The sequence below is a fragment of the Maylandia zebra genome, linkage group LG11, assembly GCF_041146795.1.
Source record: "Maylandia zebra isolate NMK-2024a linkage group LG11, Mzebra_GT3a, whole genome shotgun sequence".
Classification (NCBI taxonomy): domain Eukaryota; kingdom Metazoa; phylum Chordata; class Actinopteri; order Cichliformes; family Cichlidae; genus Maylandia; species Maylandia zebra.
This window is the reverse complement of record NC_135177.1, coordinates 29,315,624-29,336,918: the sequence shown is the minus strand read 5'-3', so window position 1 is coordinate 29,336,918 and position 21,295 is coordinate 29,315,624. Positions and strand designations below refer to the sequence as shown.

Below are 21,295 nucleotides of genomic sequence, written 5' to 3'. Positions count from 1 at the left end.
AAATTTTAATGAGTTAAAAAAAAGTCTTTTTAAAAGAAGAATTGTAAAGACTTTTTCACACCTGTAGCAGTGATGGTGAATAAGACCATTATTTATTAATCAAATATTATGAGTGACCTAATGCTGTAAATGGTAAATGGCCTGTATTTGTATAGCGCTTTACTAGTCCCTAAGGACCCCAAAGCGCTTTACACATCCAGTCATCCACCCATTCACATACTGGTGATGCTGTCCTCTTATTTCGCAGTTAATATACATTTATATAATATTATATATATTATACATGTTTTATTGAGCTGTGTGATGTGAACTGTTGGCTTTTTCTTTATTTTATTTTTTGTTTTGATTTCTTTTTTGCTTCATCTGCTGGATAAGTTATTCTGTGGAGGGAGAGACTGAACGTCTCGAGCAACGAACATGTTTGTTCTCATCTGGTCGGCTCTGTTTGTCTCTGTAAAAGGAAGCATTGCTGACACAGGTTTGTATCTTCTCCTTTACAGTAATTCTGCTATATTTGTATTTGATTTTTTTTTATATATTTGTATGTAACACTCTTTTTCTGAAATTTGTCCAGATAATAAGAATTTATCATAAATTTGTGCCTTTGCTATCATCTGTTGGCTTGTGTGCCATTTTAATTTAATGTTTTGTTAAACGTGTCCTGAGATATTGTTAATCAACATCCAGGAATATATTATTGCCTGGATATAATAGCCTATTAAATGTGAAAAAGTAGTTGTGTAGGCTACAGCACAAACAAGAAGAATGTGAAAACATAAAAGTTCCTGTGGTATCTTTAATTAGACATCATGTTTATTGTTGTAAACTAAATATTCTTTATCACTATATGTATCTTTCCCTTTGCATTAACAGGTGCTTCAGCCTGGGGACGACAATACTGTGATAGAAAATACTGTGTTACTCTGAGTGAGCGAGAACTAACAGCAGAGGCTGGACTCTGTGTTGTGATCCCGTGTTCTTTCACTACTGCTGATGAGTTTACACCCAAACATACAGTTTGGTACAAATGTGAAGCATCTCAAAAATTGTGCAGTGGACCTGACAGAATATTTCACAGCAACAAAATCACAGACAAAAAAGCTCAGGCTGAGTTTGAAGGACGAGTCTCACGTTTGGAGCCTGATGTGACTCAAAAGAACTGCAGCATCATCATTAATGAGCTGAAAGAGTCTGATTCTGGATCATATCAGTTCAGAGTTACTGGTGAACTGAATGGAAAACAAGATGGATTCACATTCATTCCAAGAGTAACTGTCTCTGTTAAAGGTGAAAAAAGCTATTTCAAGGACAATCATGTTGAAAAAGAAGATATTTGTTCATGTACAATAACATATTTAGTATTTTTAAGGCCTTAATGAAGTATTCATTATTTTGGGGAATTGTTGACCTCTATGGTAGCTGGTAGGAACTGCAGCAGTTTCTGTTAAGACTTGTGATTGCCATTAACCATTTTCATTAAATATCTTATTTGAAAAAACAGATTGACGTACTTGATGAACTTCAGGTAGTTGATGTGTTTCTATAAATGCAATTTATTTCCATTAGGTATTAAGCTGAAGCCCAGAGTAATGATTCCCACACTGACTGAGGGACAGCAGGCCACACTGACCTGCACTGCTCCTGGTCTCTGCTCTGGATCTGTTCCTGAAATCACCTGGACATGGAGAGGAGCAGGAGGGACTGAATCTTACATTACAGGAAACAGCACTAATTTCAAGACTGAGAATCTGGCGGCTTTCACACAAAGACACATCTCAACTTTGACCTTTAACGCTTCATCTGAACACCACAACACCAGTATCACTTGCAAGATCAACTTCACATGTGGAAAAACTACAGAGGAGACTTTGACAGTAAATGTGAAATGTGAGTACTTCGTAACTTATTGTTATTGTTTATATACAGTGTTGGGGAGTAACGGAATACATGTACCGCCGTTACGTATTTAAAATACAAAATATGAGTAACTGTATTCCGTTACAGTTACCGTTTAAAAAGGTGGTATTCAGAATACAGTTACTTTGTTGAAATAAATGGATTACACTGCGGTACTTTCCTGTTTCATTTTGTCGCGGGTCAGGACTGTTTGGGTTTGTTTGACAGCTACGTTCTGTTGTTCCAGGCGGCAGCGTTACGGTTGCCATGGTTACAGGGCAACGCTCTCTCACTCTCTCTCTCTGCGACTGTGTGTTTCCTGGGTGAGAGAGCGCCTTTCCGTTGTTGTTGTTGTTGTGCTAAGCTAACAGGCAGAATGCTACAAGCATAGCTCTAAAGAATGTAGCATCATGGGCAGTGTAGTCCGTGCTGCAGGGAGAATGGACTGCCATACACGTTATGTGTCTGTGAGCGCGAGGAGGGAGAAAAAGGGGAGTGGAAAGGTACGAGTTGTCATCGAGGAAAAACGGGAGCTGGAAGCATGTAAATATAATAATAACCACTTCAGCCAAGAAGAGTGCCTGACGAGCCCAGTTGTAAGTAAGCTATTAAGACTCGACTGTACACCGTATTCGTGTTTTCCTCCGAAAACAATAAGTTCCGTTGGAGCAGCCTTTCAACGCGTCTCTCTGTCTCTCGCAAGAAAAGTTGACCCACACAACAAAGTAAAGCTATTTTTCGGCTACGAGCCGACAGGGACCCCGCCGTATTAGTCAGAGGTTCCTTTACTACAGTTCGGAGTCGCGGACCTTCAGTAATAGTAATAAATCACACAGCAATAGTACATTCACGTTGTTGTAAAAAGCATGATAATATATTAGGTAATCCAAAGTATTCAGAATACATTACTGTCATTGAGTAACGTAACGGAATACGTTACAGAATACATTTTGGGGCATGTATTCTGTATTCTGTAATGGAATACATTTTAAAAGTAACCTTCCCAACACTGTTTATATATATATTTTTTTAAATCTATTGGATGATCAGTAGAGTCTGAAAAGGAAACAACATGATTGTAAAATGTATATTTTTATCTTACAGACATGAAAGAAATTATAATCATTGGGAATTCAACTCTTAGGGAGGGAGATGTTCTGAATTTGACCTGCAGTGTTGAAAGTTTCCCTCCATCTGTGATTGTGTGGTCCAATCTTGGTTCTAACACAAAGCTGCACAAAGACACTGGATCAGCTACACTTGTCTTCCATAATGTGACACCAGAACATTCAGGGCAGTACATCTGTACAGTAAAACATCTGGACACAACTCCAACTTCATATGTTGATGTAACTGTGACTCGTAAGTCGATGGCATTTTAACCTGAAATTCATATTAACATTATAGCTTGCAGCATCTCCTGTTTTATGATTCTGACTACATGTTTACAGGGCATACAAAGATACAGAATGGCTGAGGATGTGTGCTTAAGTCTGATGGTTTGACCTGTGTGTGCATCAGTGAAGGCTTTCCTTTACCTAACATCAAATGGCCTCTGTTGAATCACCACACTGAGTACTCTGTCATTACCAACGTATTAAATCACACAGACAACAGTACTATCAGTGTAACTGTAAAAAACCATGGCAAGAGCGCTGTTAAATGTGTTAGCAACAATGCAAATGGAGAAGAAAGAGAAAACCTGCTAGTCCATAAAAACCTGTCTAAAAAACATGGTTTGTGCTTTTCATCTAAACACTTTCCACTTTAACATTTTCAGATTTTTTTAGTCCTGTATTTTTAACACAACCTCTGTATTTGCATGTACTACTTATAATTCAGAAACCACGGAAACTTTTTTATTTTTCCTTTCTATTTTATTTCTCTCGAGTGCAGAGCAACTGTCTAGTTTCAGGCTGGAATTCCTGAAAGTCATTAAAAGTCATCATCACAGTCATCATTGGTCAGAAATTGCTATAGGTGCAGCATTAACTTTAGTAATTATTATCAGGTTTTCTCCGTAGATAAATTTTAATATATATTTGTAAACATGTTCTGTAAAAATTACCTTTTCTCCAGAAAAAAAAGAGCTCCAGAAATTTGAATTAGAGTTTGGAAATAGATTTTTGTTTGTTTGCATTTCTTGTTGACTCTTTTTTTTTTTCAATAGAATTGATCGTTTTTAATATCGATTTTTACCAAATGGTTTAAATATAACTTAATGGTTTACTTGTATGTTATGTAAATAGAACTACAGTAGATAATACAGCTGCAATAAAAAAAAAACAACCTGATTTTTATTCCAGCAAAGGAAAATATTGTATCAAACAACAAAAAAAGTGCATTTCAGATTTTTTTTTTTATCTTGACTGCATCTGCACTTTAACTGCAGCAGCAGAAAAGTCTCACATTCAGGACAATGGTGATTGTATCACGCGTTGCAAAATCATTTGTACTTTCAAAATCAAAAAACAAAAAATAGCCCAAACAAAGGAAATATTTGCAATAAACATTTCTGAATCAGCATTTCTCAACAACATTCTACAGACTATGTATCAGTCAACGTGACGAAATATGTGCAGTATGTTCACAACTGTATACATGTAGAGCAGAGGTTGGCAACCAGCAACTCACTGGACACATGTGGCTGTTTAGCCTCTCAGCTGTGGCTCCTGGAAGCGCTAAAATTACAAAAAAAAGCTAAAGTTACATCTGTCATCTGTCTGTGCCCCCACAGCATTTTAGCCCCCACATGTGTGTGTGTGTGTGTGTGTGTGTGTGTGTGTGTGTGTGTGTGTGTGTGCGTGTGTGTGTGTGTGTGTGCGTGTACATATATAAGATACATAAAATATGTGTGTGCATGTGCTCTCTTCTGTCTTACAGCAGCTCGTGTGAAACATTGTGGTTCTTACAGTGCAGTTCTTCCCTGGATTGTTGCTGGTGTATCTCTCACTTTGAATGTCTTCTGCATAACCTACATATGGTTCCTCTGGTATGTTTCTCCACATGTATTTTTATGTTTTTTTGACTCTTTGAATGCAGTCAAGACTTTTAGATGATAATGGGCTTCTGTTTCTTCTTATTAAAGGAATTCAAGAAAAAAGGTGAACCTACATCAGGAGGAAAGAACCTACATGTCACTGCAAAAAGCAGATGTATCATCAGATTATGATGTTATTGCACACCATATAAACTGAAAAGTCAGGTTTCAGATAGCTCTGTGATTGTAATGACAGCCTGTAGTCAATACTTTGGTGATGTACTTAATTTAGTTTCATTGTCCTTATTAAAGCAGATACTTTGGTATTACAAATTTTAATTTAAATTAGCTATTAAATTAAAGCTTAATATTTGTTAATTTTTTACATTGCATTGTAAATAAATGAGATTGTTTTATATGTAACAAATTACACTTTCTATTTCAATTTATACATAGAGTTTAATGAAATTGTTCACCTGTCTACAGCTGCAAATTGAGTGGTTTTTTTTGTTCTTTTCTTTTATCTTTGTAAGTTCAGCAGGTTGTAGCTAACAAGGCTACAATTATTCTACCTCTTTATGGATCAGATCAATTCATTGGCTCTCTGGGGTCAGTCAGTTATAGCACAGTTTTTCTACTGTTCCTCTTTGCCATTGTTGTGGAGGAAGTGTTAGTTGAAAGCAGAGACACTCTATCAAGACACAAGGATGCCCACACAAACACGCATCAACACGGACACACTGAGAGTGAAGCAGAAGACAGAGACACAAGGACATATAATAAACAAGAAACTAAACAAGGAATAGAAGAAACTCAAAACGGACTAACTTTAAAGTAATTAATAACCTAAAACCTAAAACATTATTCAAAATATCAGTAAAACACATGAAACTCAAAAAAAGTTGGATCAAAAGGATCCAGAGCCACGGCACATATCATCACCCATGAACTAACTTCACAGCTGGTCAGAGGTTTCTGTGCTGATTTTTGAGTCAGAATAAGTTGTTTGGCCTTGGTAGAGAAGGTTTGGAAAGTTATTCATAGACACAATCTATACACTCAACTCTGCTGCTTAGCCTACAAATGTTTGGGGAAATATAGTCAGAAAGCCTGTTTATAAGATTTACTGCCAAGGATTGTTGCAACAAAGAAAACATCAACCAAACACAAATTTCCTCATTTTTTGTGCAACGTACCCAAATTTATGTGGCTGATAAACACAAATACACAGCTCAGTTAACAGTTACCATAACCCAGTACCTGTCATGGTCCTGGGTCGTTGACCCAGCGTTTTGTGATCATTTTCCTCTGTTCTAGTTATTCTGTGCCCTCCCCCTTGTGTCCGGTTGGGTTCTAGATTTCCTGTTTTGTTCTGAAAGTCTGTGTCTGTTGTCATTGTGTTCAGCTTGTCTCCTCCGGTCCTCATGTGTATTGGATTCAGCTGTTCTTCCCTCCTGTGTGTGATTACCCGATTACCTTAATGTGTGTATATTTAGTGGGTGTCGGTCTGTGTTCATTGTCGGCTCGTCTGCGTTCATCTGCGTCCTATGGTGTTCCTGTTCCTTAGTCTGCGTCTCTCTGCTCTGCTCTCCGTTTCGTTAAGATTTACAGGTTTGCTCTTTAGTTTCTCCCAGTTTAGGTTTCCGTTTGTAATTACTCACGCTTCGTTGCCTGTTTCTGCCACTGCCACCTTGTAAATAAACATCACTCGAAACATCAGTCACTGCCGCATTTTGGGTCCTCCTTTTCCTCCACACCACACGGCTCAACCCGCCAGCCGTGACAGTACCACCTGTAAAATTAGCTTAACTTGTGAAACAAATGAAGAAAAAATGTATGTGAACTGTGACTGCTTTTACTATTTAATATTTTTTTCTATCTTGATTAGAGATGGCACGATACCACTTTTTTATGTCCGATACCGATACCGATATCATAAATTTGGATATCTGCCGATACCGATATGAATCCGATATAGTGTTTTTTAATCAACAAAACTGTTTTTTAAAATATCTTGCTGCATTTTGCAAGTCTGCAAGTTCATACTCAAGTTTAAAACAACAACTACACTAAAGCTATTCTGTTATACCTGTATACAAAAAAAATATTTCATAGTTCAGCAATACTGATCAATCTAATAAACTTAGACCTACACCATCCTCCCTATTCTGGTATTTTAAAGAGTACTTAGCGTAAATATTAAGCAACCTAACGAATAGGGTTCCAACTCCCAGCAACAACAAAATTAAATAAATAAAAAATAGGGAACCACCCCTCACGCGCCACCTCATGATGCTTAATCGACGTAATCAACCTTAATTTGATGCAGTGTGAAAAAAAATGCACAGAAATCAATTATTTTTCAAGAAATATTAAATAGATTCAACATCTTTCTTCAACAAAATTGCAGACTGCACAGATGGTACCTTCCCAAAGTAAAAAGTACTATAGCTTACTAGGGTATATATATTAGACTTAATAGTCACTATGTACAGTAATTGACTTCTATTCATTTTACATCAAATTAAAACTTTGGGTGTCAGATAATTATTTATTAAAAGCTAGACATTTTAAATGAGAATAAGAAAGAAAAGTATGTCTTTGTGCCCCCTTTTCCCAGTTAATGCCCTATCGGCCCCCCTGGCTAAACTTTGCTAGATCCGCCCCTGCACAGTTACCAGCCGTCAGCTACGTAGAAAAAGATCCTGGTGTAGAAATTAATATTAAATAAATTCTAACAACAGCTTATCAAGCTTAAACGTGCTGCTGTTGTTCAGCCGCTGGTTTGCTCTTTCTGGCGCAAAGTGGACCAAAAACAAACGAGAGACAGACTCGCGACAGAAAAGCCGATCAGCTGATTTAAGCAGTTTCACGATTGAAGTAGCAGCCGGAGAGCGAGAGGCAGTTGCTTGTTAAGCTTAACGTGGGAATGCTTTACAAACATTCAGAGATGGACTTACACACTTGCTTTACTTCTCTCGGGGATAACTTTGTCGGAGATGAAATGCCAGGTTGCTAGCGAAGCTCCACATGCTATCCAGACCACCGACAGGTCCTGCATGCCACAGCTGCTCTATCACGTGATGCATACGTTCTGAGGTGAGTTACGGCGTGTTGCAAGTTTTGTGAGGTGCTTTCGTGATATTTAATGGATCGGATTACATTTTTTATTTTTCTCCGATATCCGATCCAGTAATTTAGGTCAGTATCGGACCGATACCAATACGTAATATCGGATCGGTCCATCTCTAATCTTGATGAAAAAATGAGGAAGTTATGTGATTGTCAGTTTGTCCCTTTTTTCTCTCATAGGTCTGCTCATAGACATAAAGCTCACTGGCATTATAAGTCTGAGGAAGGGTGAGACTCTGACCTGCTCTGCTAAAAGTTTTCCTCCATCTCAGATTGTGTGGTCTAAACTTAGTTATAACCAAGGGCGTAGATTTGGCATGCACGGAAGGGACATATCCCCACCAATATCCTGTGATTATTGAATTGTCACCACCAATAATTTGATCTCTTCGAGTAAAAAAAACAAAACCGATTGAAAGGAAAAAAAACGATCTGTCAAAATTTTATTCACCTAGCGGTGCAGAAAGAGTTAAATTACGTTCTCTACTGGAGTCCTACCTCATGTAACAAATATGGCCAATGTGATTGGCTGTGCCTTTCGGGGAGCTCTGTTTAGTTTTAGTAGCGGCAAGCCTGCGCTGCGAGGACCCGCAAGGAGGAGAGGACGATGGCAGCAAAAAGGAAGAACCTGGAAGAAACCTATAAGTCACTTAAAGTCAAGTTCACTCATAAAATGTGTCCGTCATAATAACATTACAGGCTATGCTAGGCCGTGCCAACTCTCCTGATTTTTCCGGGATAATCCAGTGCCCCTCCCAAACATCTTCCAGAGCCACGATTCTCCCCAATTTCTCCTGATTTTCCACCTGGACAACAAAATTGAAAAACCATATCCAAGATTGGCCCAGCCAATTCCAGTTTCCAACAATGGCTACTACTACTGCAGGTACTTAGTTTTAATATTACTCTTATCACTCTTTCTGGGTCGCAAAATAAACTTTTAACATATTTTCAGGTGAGAATGTAGCTGTGTAAACTTCAAATATATGAGGTGACGAGAACAGCAAACTCCGGGCACATTGTTTTCAAACCCTCGCGGTCTTTCGCTACTCGGGTTAGACATGATATATAAGTCACTTTGATAACCTAAAAATGTTATTGTTTCGCTTTTACAGTGTTTTATTTGTTCGTAAGTAAATCGGTTTGGCTGAGATTAAAGTTATTAGATTAGATTAAATGTAACTTTATTAATCCCTCAGGAGGGTTCCTCCGGGGTTTTCACACAGCTGAATAAACGTCAAACAGAAAACTGATTAAACAGAAGTGTGAGATGGTCAAGAATTTACGCCAGCTTCCGGTTATATTTTAGATATCCAGCATGTCCTGGGTCTGCCCCGGGGCCTCCTCCCAGTGGAACACCTCACCCAGGAAGCATCTTTGTTAGATGCCTGAACCACCTCAACTGGCTACTTTTCGATGAGGAGGAGAAGTGGCTCTACTGTGAGCCCCTCCCGGATGGCCGTACTTCTCACCCTATCTTTAAGGGAGAGGCTAGCTACCCTTTGGACGAAGCCCATTTCTGTCGCTTGTATCCGTTCTTTTGGTCACTACTCACAGCTCCTGACCATAGGTGAAGGTAGTGACGTAGATCGACTGGTAAATCAAGAGTGGTACAGAGTCCACATCACTGCAGCTGCGGCAACCAATCCATCTGTCAATCTCCCGCTCCCTTCTCCCGTCACCCGTGAACAAGATCCCGAGACACTTAAATTCAGTGGTTCCCAATGTGCGGGGTGCACCCCCTGAAGGAAGGGGGGGGGGGGGGGTGCAGAGCCATTGCAGGGGGTTGTGGTATAAATTTATGTTGTTCTTTTCTTAAAATACCAGTACCACGTGAGAACAAGAAATATATAATTTTCTGTTGTACCCCTCACATTACATACATAATACCTTTCACAAACCTAAAGCATCACTCATTTCACGTCTATTTGTGCTTAATGGAGTCAGAGTAAACTGGATCCACACTCGGTGCCCAGCGAATGCTCGCAACGCAGGGGGAACAAATTTTGTTTGGTTATACCTACCTTACCACAATACTGATCCTGCCACAATTTGCTCCCCCGGTTCAAATCACAGACAGACACTATTCCACAGGAGCTTGTTCCTGATCTGGAGTGGGGACTCCATCCTTTTCCGGCTGATGACCATGGCCTCCGATTTAAAGGTGCTGATTCTCATTCCCACCCCTTCACACTTGGCTGTGAACCATTCCAGAGTAAGTTGGAGGCCATGAGATTCTGAGATCACGCAAGTGAAATCCTTTCATCACTTGGCTATGCCTAGAAATCCGATACATAAAAATTATGAACAGAATCGGTGACAAAGGGCAGCCCTGGCAGAGCCCATCACCCAACAGCTGAGCCATGAGCTTCCCAAATACAAGCAGTATGTTAAATGCCCGACCAGAGAGGAGAGGACATTAGACCACTGTTACAGCACAATCAGCGGGGCCTATCGTGCGGTGCCCTGCGCTTCACTCGGACTTTCTGACCACGTCATGATCCATCTAATCCCCGCGTACAGACAGAGGCTGAAGCTCTCCAAACCTGTCGTGAGGACCAAAAAACTGTGGAGCAACGAGGCTGTGGAGGAGCTTCGCACGTGTTTGGAGTCTACAGACTAGGACACAATGAAGGCTGCTTCTAACAGCTTGGACGAGTTTACGGACACTGTCACCTCCTATATCCACTTCTGTGAGGACAGCATTGTGCCATCACACACCAGGGTGAGTTATAACAATGACAAACCCTGGTTTACTCCTAAACTCAAAAAGCTGTGGCTGGAAAAGAGAAAGGCGTTCAGAAGCGGAGACAGGGACTGCTACAGAGAGGCCAAGTACAGGTTCACTAAAGAAGTGGACATTGCTAAACACCAGCACTCTGAGAAGATGCAGCAGCAGATCTCAGAGAATGACTCGGCCTCTGTGTGGAAAGGTTTTAGGAATATCACCAACTACAAGCCTAAAACCCCCCACTCCACTGATGACTTGCTCTTGGCCAACACCCTCAACGACTTTTACTGCCATTTTGACGAGCCATCAGGCAGCCTTCACACCTCCAACGGCCCCAGCAATAGAGACACTTTGGACACTCATTCCCCCACCTCTCCCCCCTCCACAGAGCCATCACCACCTTCAAACACTTCACCTACAACACCCCCCTCCTCACCCCACACAAAAGAGGATTTCACACCACCTCCTCCCACCACGACTCTTCATATTCATGAAGCAGATGTGAGGAAGCAGTTTAAGAGTCTGAATGCTCGAAAAGCTCCCGGCCCAGACGGTGTGTCTCCTGCCACCCTCAGACACTGTGCAAACGAGCTGGCCCCAGTGTTTTCTGGCATTTTCAACTCCTCACTGCAGGCATGTCATGTGCCTGCCTGCTTCAAGTCCTCTACCATAATCCCTGTCCCCAAGAAACCTAGGATCACTGGACTAAATGACTACAGACCCGTGGCTCTGACATCTGTGGTCATGAAGTCATTTGAGCGCCTGGTTCTCTCCTATCTCACATCACCTCTGTGGACTCATTCCGCTTCCTGGGTACCACCATCACCCAGGACCTGAAGTGGGAGCCCACCATCACCTCCGTCATTAAGAAAGCCCAGCAGAGGATGTACTTAATTTATCAGCTCCCTTTTATCTCAGGGGATAGTACAGCAGATTGATCAGCATATTTGGTGCAGCCTCCTCCATTTATTTGAGCTCAGAACAAGGCTGTTCGTGAGAAACATTTTCATACAGTATTAAGAAGTATTAATAAGTGTACCTGAAAGAGTTGGTATAAAATGTTTACATTTAAGTATAAGCTTCTGACCTGCAGTTGAGCACTGTGAGAAAACTACTTCACACTGATCACAAAGACAGAGTACAGTAGAGGTTCATAAGAAAGAGGAAGTGTCAGTTGAAAGCAGAGAAATTCTGTATCATTGTAAAGAAAAAAAAACACATTTTAATGATTATATTAAATATTACATTTAAAATATAAACTTAAATCTTAACAGGAAAACATTTTTCTGCTTCCAACAAAATGATCAGTGTTTTAAACACACATCGTCCTTTTATTTTAACTTTAGCTCAAAGCTAATTGTGGTTTATCACCTTTTATTATATTTGGCATTTGCAGAGAGGCTGCAACACTTCTGCATATGTGGACATGAAATATGCAGAAGTGAATATTCTTAAGCTCTTTAATGCATTCAATGTTTTAATTCAATCATTTAATCTTTTACACTGAGTAAATAAGAAAGTACTTTGATAGCAATATAATCACGCTGTATGGGTTGTATAAAGCTCAGGTAATATAAAAATAAGCTATGTCCTATACGAGTCTTTTTTTTCCACTCTAATATTGAATTGAATATTGATTTATTGATTTGCATTCAAATATCTCCGTGAATATAGAATAAAGATCTACCACAAAGCACAAAAGCAAAGACAAGGCTAATCAAAAGGTATCGGCTGAAGCATATTCTTATTACGCATATTGAGGTTGTAAAGTGCCTTGAGGTGAATGGTGATGACTTGATGCTATATGAATATATAAAACTTGTTTGAGCATCATTACTGGAATATCAAATCTCAAGATAATACAGTGGGTTTAAAAAAAAGGTAAATTATGTAATAAACAATGAACATTTTATAATTATACCAGAGGAACAAGAATGTGAGTCTTTAAAGTTGAGTGGTTTACTGACAGACTTCCTTGTTGCAAGAATGAGGAAGAAAAAGAGAAGAGAGGCGACGATGAAAAACTTTAGTCAGCAAACATCAGTGAGAAGAGAAGCTTGAAGAACAAAGCAAAGCAGGTAAAAAAAAGGTTTAAAGTCTTTCTATCTTTTTAAAAAAAGAAATGTAAAGACTTTTTCACATATGTAGAAGCGCTGGTGAATAAGACCATTATTTATTAATTAAATTGTATGACTGACCCAATGCTGTCCTCTTATTTGGCAGTTAATATAAATTTATTTATTATTACAAGTAATTATTATTGTATTATATTATTGTATTGGTGCTATTGCTGCACTGTGATTATAATTTTTATTTTTTAAACAATATCTAGAAACAGATGTCACAAAGGTCTTTTTCATAAAGAATGCTGGAGTATTGGTATATTTGTGTCACAGTTTGTAAAGGACACATTGCTTTGTCTCAAAGCTAAGCACGCAACATCTTTTATTGAGCTGTGATTTGAATTGTTGACTTTTTCTTTCTTTGTTTTGATTTCTGCATGTTTGCTTCATCTGCTGGATAAGTTATCCTGTGGAGGGAGAGACTGAACGTCTCGAGCATTGAAAATGTTTCTTCTCATCTGGTCGGCTCTGTTTGTCTCTGTAAAAGGAAGCATTGCTGACACGGGTTTGTATCTTGTCCTTTACTGTAATTCTGATAAACTTGTGCCTTTACTATCATCTATTGGCTTGTGTGCCATTTTAATTTAATGTTTTGAACATTATAGTAGTTGTGGAGTACAGCACAAACAAGCAGCCCGTGTAAAAGATAAAAGTTATTTCAGTGTCTCTAATTAGACATGTTTATTGTAAAGTAAATATTCTTTATCACTATATTTATCTTTCCCTTTGCATTAACAGGTGCCTCAGCCTGGGCACAACAACACTGTTACGACAAAGGATACTGTATTAATCTCACTGGGCGGGAACTAACAGCAGAAGCTGGACTCTGTGTTGTGATCCCGTGTTCTTTCACTACTGCTGATGAGTTTACACCCAAACATATAGTTTGGTACAAATGTGAAGCATCTCAAAAATTTTGCAGTGATGCTGACATAATATTTCACAGCAACAAAAACACAGACAAAAAAGCTCAGTCTGGGTTTGAAGGACGAGTCTCACGTTTGGAGCCTGATGTGAGTCAGAACAACTGCAGCATCATCATTAATGATCTGAAAGAGTCTGATTTTGGATCATATCAGTTCAGAGTTACTGGTGAACTGAATGGACAACAAGGTGGATTCACATTCATTCCAAGAGTAACTGTCTCTGTTAAAGGTATGAAAATCTATTCCAAGGACAATCATGTAGAAAAAAAACATTCAGTCATTTACAATAGCATATTTTGTATTTTATGGTCTTAATGAAGTATACATTCTTTTGGGGAATTCTTGACCTCTATGGTAGCTGGTAGGAAATGTAGCAGTTCCTGATAAAACCTGTGCTTCCTATTAACCATTTTCATTTAATATTTTAATATTTGAGCCCAGATTAATGTGATAGATCAGACCTTCCCAAAGTGTGGGGCCCGCCCCCTAGGAGGGGCACAGAGCCATTGCAGGGGGGGGGGGCTTGGCATGAAAAGGGGAAAAAAAACAAAACAACGCTTGGACACTGCTAGCACGGGGCGCATGCACAAATGCAAAGCAGGAGATGAAGCATAGCTGAATATGCTTCCAAACCAACTTCATTCTAAGCCAAAGACTAGAAAATATGGTGAAGCAAGTGCCAAGGTAGGTCTCCCCTGCAAAATTGGTTTTCCCTTTGTCTGGAGCATCGCTGGGCTCTTCAAATCATGGACAAACAGCGTCCCACATTCTTGATTTTTAGTTCACAAACACATCTTGTGATGACTAACTACTCCTGACATTTTGGAGATGTTAGCTCTTTATACAGTAAAGTTACAGTGGGATACAAATAACATCAGGCTGATCCTGCCACGATTTGTTCCCCCTGTCTAAATCACGGACAAACAGGATCCTACAGCTGTTTATGTTTTTAAACCCATTTTGCACAAAGAGACATTTTTTGAAAAATGTATTGACAGCAATGTTGAATATTATTACACAGGAAAAAAACAACTACATGTAAAATAATCACACCATGAGCCTCTGCCTTTCTAAATGGAGGGACAGTAACTGCGTGTGTAAATGTAAGCGTGTAAAACCTGAAGATAGAGACAAAATACTGTTAATCTGACTATCTGTCAGCCGGTGATCGGCTGTGATCAGCTGATCACGGGGCCGGGGTTAAAAGAGAGACGCCACCCACCTGTTCGCCGCTCAGACATCAGTATCCTCGTGTCAGGAGCTCCGAAACTCTGCCGACGTCAGTCTCCGCCTGATTCAGCAACTGTGAGTTACAATCCCTTTCAATCCTTTTTCTCTTCCCGGCTCCGCTCGCTCTCTGTCTGTAACGACCGTTCCGAAGCCACGCTTCGTGCTCAGGTCATTACTAGAATAACTGCGTGTCTGCTCCAAACCCACCGCTAGCCTTCGCCGCGCTTGGGTCTAGCCAGCACGCCACACGGGCACGCCGAATTACTGTGTGCGATCCGCCCGGCCGTGACACTATCTGCCAGTCTGCAATTCATCTCATGTAAACAATAACGTGGCGCACAGCTGACGTGAAAAAAGGCACATACCTTTGACGCTGAGTGACGAACTATGTATTCCTCGTCCACACGTAAACGCAAAAACTCAGTTTTAAAAAATCTCCGTTTTCGGTGATTCGAAACGCCGTTTACGTGTGGACGAAACAGCTGCGTTTTCAAAAATACCCGTGTAGGTGCGGACATAGCATAAAAGAGTTAGTAGTTTATTTCCTTACTACCTGCAGATTACTTGTATTTGCTTAATTGTTTGCTAAATGTTTGAGGTGTGAAATAAACCGCAATTGAGCAAAATATGGGTGCGAACATTTTTCTTGTAAAACAAAGGGGGGCCCAGCGAAAAAAGTTTGGAAACCACTGTGATAGATTAACCTCAGGTAGTTAATTTGGTTTCATTAATTCAGTTTATTTCCACCAGTTCTTAATCAGAAGCCCACAGTAATGATTCCCACACTGACTGAGGGACAGCAGGCCACACTGACCTGCACTGCTCCTGGTCTCTGCTCTGGATCTGTTCCTGAAATCACCTGGACATGGAGAGGAGCAGGAGGGACTGAATCTTACATTACAGGAAACAGCGTGGATTTTAAGACTGAGAATCTGACTGATGCAACACAGAGACACATCTCAACTTTAACCTTTAATCCTTCAGCTGAACAACACAACACCACTGTTACCTGTAAAATCCACTTCACATGTGAAACAACTACAGAGGAGGCTTCAACTTTGAAAGTAAACTGTGAGTTCTTTTACAGTCTCATTGTTTTTGTTTTTTAAATCTACTGAAGTTTACAGCTCCATGCAAGCTTTTGCAAGAAAGTCAGAAGTTAAGGAAAGTACATGATTATGTACTTTATATTTTTTGTCTCACAGATATGAAGGAAGTTGAAGTCACTGGGGTGACAAGTGTGAGGGAGGGAAATGTTCTGAATCTGACCTGCAGTGTTGAAAGTTTCCCGCCAGCTCGTATTGTGTGGAAAAAAGTTCCTCCCAACACAAACCTTCAGACTGAAAACACTGACCTGCACAATGATACTGGATCTGCTACACTTGTCAGCCCGAATGTGACAGCAGAAAATTCTGGGCAGTACATCTGTATGGCAAAACATCTGGACAAAACACTGACTTCCTATGTCAATGTGACTCTGACATGTAAGTGGATGATATGAATATTGAATCTGAAGTTCATATTTGCATGAAAATGACATGTTACATGTTTATAGGGCATACAAAGATACAGGATGGCTCTGTATGTGTGCTTCAGCCAGAGGTTTTGACCTGTGTGTGTATTAGTGATGGGTCGTTCGCGAACGAAATGGCTCTTAGAGCCGACTCTTTGAAGTGAACGAGGTTTTTTTTTTTTCTTTCTCTCACCCTCTCTCTCGCCCTTTTTTCCCCCGCTAAACTCTGCATGCGCGGCCTGTACTTTGCGCTGGGCAGAGGGGGGAGGGGCGTTAGTTACACTCGCAGTAGCACAGGAACAGAGCCAGAGGGAAAGAGAGCAAGGGACAACAACGTCACATTAGAAAGGTATAGTAATCATCCACTATTTTCAGTTGCAGATGATAAAGGATTCAGAAATCATGCAGGCCCATATGAGAAAATGTGCATCTTCTTTTTGTTTTAATATTTTAATTTATATTTAATTGTGTTGTGTTTTGCAGTCTTTTGTGTTGTTTCACGTTAAATTTGTTTAAAAGGAAAAAATTGAAAATTTAAATAGTTAAAAGTTTAAAATGTTTTTTCCCCGCTAAACTCTGCACGCGCGGCCTGTACTTTGCGCTGGGCAGAGGGGGGAGGGGCGTTAGTTACACTCGCAGTAGCACAGGAACAGAGCCAGAGGGAAAGAGAGCAAGGGACAACAACGTCACATTAGAAAGGTATAGTAATCATCCACTATTTTCAGTTGCAGATGATAAAGGATTCAGAAATCATGCAGGCCCATATGAGAAAATGTGCATCTTCTTTTTGTTTTAATATTTTAATTTATATTTAATTGTGTTGTGTTTTGCAGTCTTTTGTGTTGTTTCACGTTAAATTTGTTTAAAAGGAAAAAATTGAAAATTTAAATAGTTAAAAGTTTAAAATGTAAATAGTTGTTTTTTGTATTATATGATTTATTTATTACATTTTATGTGGAGTGAATAAATAAAATATATTTATGGTGGCCCTTAGAGACAAAGCATGTACAAACTCCAAAACACGTAAAAACTCAGAAACACGTACAAACTCAGAAGCACGTACAAACTCAGAATCATGTACAAAAGACAACAGAAGTGCTCCAGAATGCTAGGCGCAGTGTTGAGCTTTTGTTACCTAGTGGCTACACAAGCCAGGAAGTATCAACAACTGGATTTGGTGTGTGGTAGTAACACGTAAATGAACTTTTTTTTTTAAGTATTTGAATAAATATGAGTGCTTGTCTATAAATACACAAACAATACACACATGCTTTCAATTGTGTAATTTAAGTGATCTGGGTAGCTCTGTTTTGGAAGTTCAGTTAATGCTTGAAATGTGTTTTTGAGTTTGTACGTGCTTTTTGGAGTTTGTATATGCTTTAGAGTTTGTACGTGCTTTGTCTCTAGGGGCCATATATAAACATATATAAATAAAACCACTTTTTTTTACATTAGTAATTCCTTTTCTGCATAATTTTATATTATTGTTAATGATAAATTAATTAAAGCAACAAAACAACCTGAAGAGCCGGTTGGGAGCCGAAAGAGCCGGATCTCTAAAAAGAGCCGGAAATCCCATCACTAGTGTGTATCAGTGAAGGGTTTCCTTTACCTAACATCAAATGGCTGCTCCTAGAAAACCACACTCAGTATACTATCATTACTATTGTTTCAAACAACACAGTCAACAGCACTGTCAGTCTCACTGTAAAAAACCATGGCAACAGCACTGTTGGATTTCTTAGCAACATTGGGCATGTAGAAGAAAGAGAGAATCTAATTTCAGTACTGGATTTTTAATACGATCTCTGGTTTGCATGTGCTACACATAATTCAAAACAACATAAACAACAGCACTTTGTCCTTTCCATATCATTTCCCTCAAGTGCAGAGCAATTATCTAGTTTTATTTTAGGATTCCTGAAAGTCTTCATTGCCTTTTTGACTGGGTTTTTTTTTTCAGTAATCGTGCACTGTTTGGTCAAAAATTGCTACAGGTACAACAGTAACTTTAATAATTATTATTAGGTTTTGTGTGAAGATAGATTTTTACATATATTTGTAAACATATTCTATAAAACCTGAAATTTCTCCATGAAAAAAAGACCTCCAGAAATTCTGATGAGTCTTTGGATATGGATTTTTGTTTGTTTGTTTGGATACTAATAGACTTGGATGACTAATTACCACAATCTTTTTTTGTTTTCTATAGACCTTATAGTTTTTTAATATTGATCTCTACCAAATGGTTGAGATATCACTTAATGGTTTACTTATACGTTATGTAAATACAAGTACAGTAGATAATACAGTTGCAATAAATGAAATAAAATACCAAATTATATTGAAATTAATAACAAAAAAACTATCCAGAGCATTTATTTCTGCCACTGGAGCTCATTTATTTCTAGTAGTATGCCACAGAACATCATTCCAGCAAAGGAAAATATTGTATCAAACAACAAAATAGTGCATTTCTAATTTTTTAACATTATATGCATCTCTGTTAAACTTCAGCAGCAGAAAAGTCTCACATTCAGGACAATAGTGATTGTATCACGTGCTGCAAAATCATTTGTACTTTCAAAAACAAAAACAAACAAACATCCAAAACAAAAATTTGAGTAAAGCATTAAACATTTCTCGGCACCCTTCTACACACTAAGTATCAGTCACCGGACACATGTGGCTGTTAAGCCACTCAGCTGTGGCTCCTGGAAACACTCAAATAAAAAAAACAAATTAAAAAAAAAACGTGTGTGTGTTTACATATATAAATATGTGTTTGCATGTGCTCTCTTCTGTCTTACAGCAGCTCGTGTGAAACATTGTGGTTCTTACAGTGCAGTTCTTCCCTGGATTGTTGCTGGTGTATCTCTCACTTTGAATGTCTTCTGCATAACCTACATATGGTTCCTTTGGTATGTTTCTCCACATGTATTTTTATGTTTTTTTGACTCTTTGAATGCAGTCAAGACTTTTAGATGATAATGGGCTTCTGTTTCTTCTTATTAAAGGACTTCAAGAAAAAAGGGGAACCTACATCAGGAGGAGAGAACCGACATGTCACTGCAAAAAGCAGATGTGTCACCAGATTATGATGTTATTGCACACCATATAAACTAAAAAGTCAGGTTTCAGATAGCTGTGTGATTGTAATGGCAGCCTGTAGTCAATACTTTGGTGATGTACTTAATTTAGTTTCATTGTCTTTATTAAAGCAGATACTTTGGTATTACAAATTTTATTTTAAATTAGCTATTAAATTAAAGCTTAATATTTGTTAATTTTTTACATTCCATTGTAAATAAATGAGATTGTTTTATATGTAACAAATTACACTTTCTATTTCAATTTATACATAGAGTTTAATAAAATTGTTCACCTGTCTACAGCTGCAAATTGAGCTTTTTTGTTCTTTTCTTTTATCTTTGTAAGTTCAGCAGGTTGTAGCTAACAAGGCTACAATTATTCTACCTCTTTATGGATCAAATCAGTTCACTAGCTCTCTGGGGGTCAGTCAGTTATAGCACAGTTTTTCTACTGTTCCTCTTTGCCATTGTTGTAAAATGTGGCATGGTGGAATAACTGACAGAATCTCCCATGAAACATTAGGTGAGGAATATTTTCCTGTTCAATTATTGGACACTTTTGTTTGCGTTTGTGTAAGATATAAGCCACAGTGGCAGTGGAGATTTCAGTAGTCCAGCTGCCAGCTATTTTGAGTTGATTACTGGGAATAGTTGATTGGTGTAGCTTGTGGCCCTTCTCTATAAAAGGGAGAAAAAAAGAGGAGTGTGGAAGAGAAAGCAGGAAGGAGAGAGGTAGTACTAGTGATGGGTAGATGAGGCCTTGTGAAGCGTCTCAGCACATTCCCCAAACTGTATCGATACTGAGTCGACACAGTGTTGCTGTTTTGCTCCATACTGTCACCTGCTGGACCTTAAATATCATTGCAGGCAACTTACTTGAGACTCACAACAGGCACTGATTCAATGACCTAGTCATACTTGTATACACTGTAAGGTATTGTACTTTCCATGGAATCATTTTATATTTTTTACATTGCAAATATTATAGACATCGTTGAAATATATTGTGAATGACGTTAAGTGAAAATTAAAATGAAGGTATTGTGAATGTAACATTACCCATTTAAATGTATTTTACGGTGGCCCCTAGAGACAAAGCACATACAAACTCCAAAACACATGCAAACTCCAAAACACTTGCAAACTCCAAAACACTTGCAAACTCCAAAACACTTGCAAATTCCAAAACACAATGGAAGTGCTCCAGGACGCTAGGGGCAGTGTTGAGCTTTTGTTACCTAGTAACTACACAAGCCAGGAAGTACCAATGACCGGATTTGGGGTCTGCAGCCTTAAAGGCTGCATTTTAAGGCCAATTACATCACAGCAACACGATGAAGGCTGTCCCAATTCAAAGGCTGCTCGAAATGTGGCCCTCAAATGCGTCCTTAATTGTAGCCTTCATGGCCCAATATATCCCAGACTTCATAGCGCTGTGGTGGTGTGGATAATTTTGCCGAAAAAAAACGGCGGAAGTGGAGCGGACGAAGAGTAAACTTTCAGAAGTAAGTACTGGATATTATGTCACTTATTTATGTGCAAATGTTTTTATAATGAAGAACATTAAAACATTACTGTTGGCCACATGTCGGGAAAGTTATGTGACATTAGCGATGTCTGTACTTTCAGCGTTAACTTGGTTTTAAAGCCTTTACTTTAAAATATATATATA

At 38.9% G+C, this 21,295-nt stretch overlaps 1 protein-coding gene and 1 long non-coding RNA gene across 2 annotated transcripts; both read left to right on the top strand.

Moving 5' to 3' along the window:
• The first annotated feature begins 12,770 nt into the window (after positions 1–12,770).
• Positions 12,771–14,011, top strand: LOC143420960 (uncharacterized). The gene is made up of 3 exons (XR_013100702.1): positions 12,771–12,817; positions 13,265–13,367; positions 13,601–14,011. It is a non-coding gene; the product is annotated as an uncharacterized LOC143420960 (long non-coding RNA).
• A 1,765-nt stretch (positions 14,012–15,776) lies between these two features.
• Positions 15,777–19,754, top strand: LOC101478498 (sialic acid-binding Ig-like lectin 14). Its single transcript, XM_004576327.2, has 4 exons — positions 15,777–16,089; positions 16,224–16,502; positions 19,344–19,452; positions 19,549–19,754. The coding sequence occupies exons 1-4, from the start codon at positions 15,792–15,794 to the stop codon at positions 19,655–19,657; spliced, it is 795 nt and encodes a 264-aa protein (XP_004576384.2). The 5' UTR covers positions 15,777–15,791; the 3' UTR covers positions 19,658–19,754.
• Positions 19,755–21,295: the final 1,541 nt, after the last annotated feature.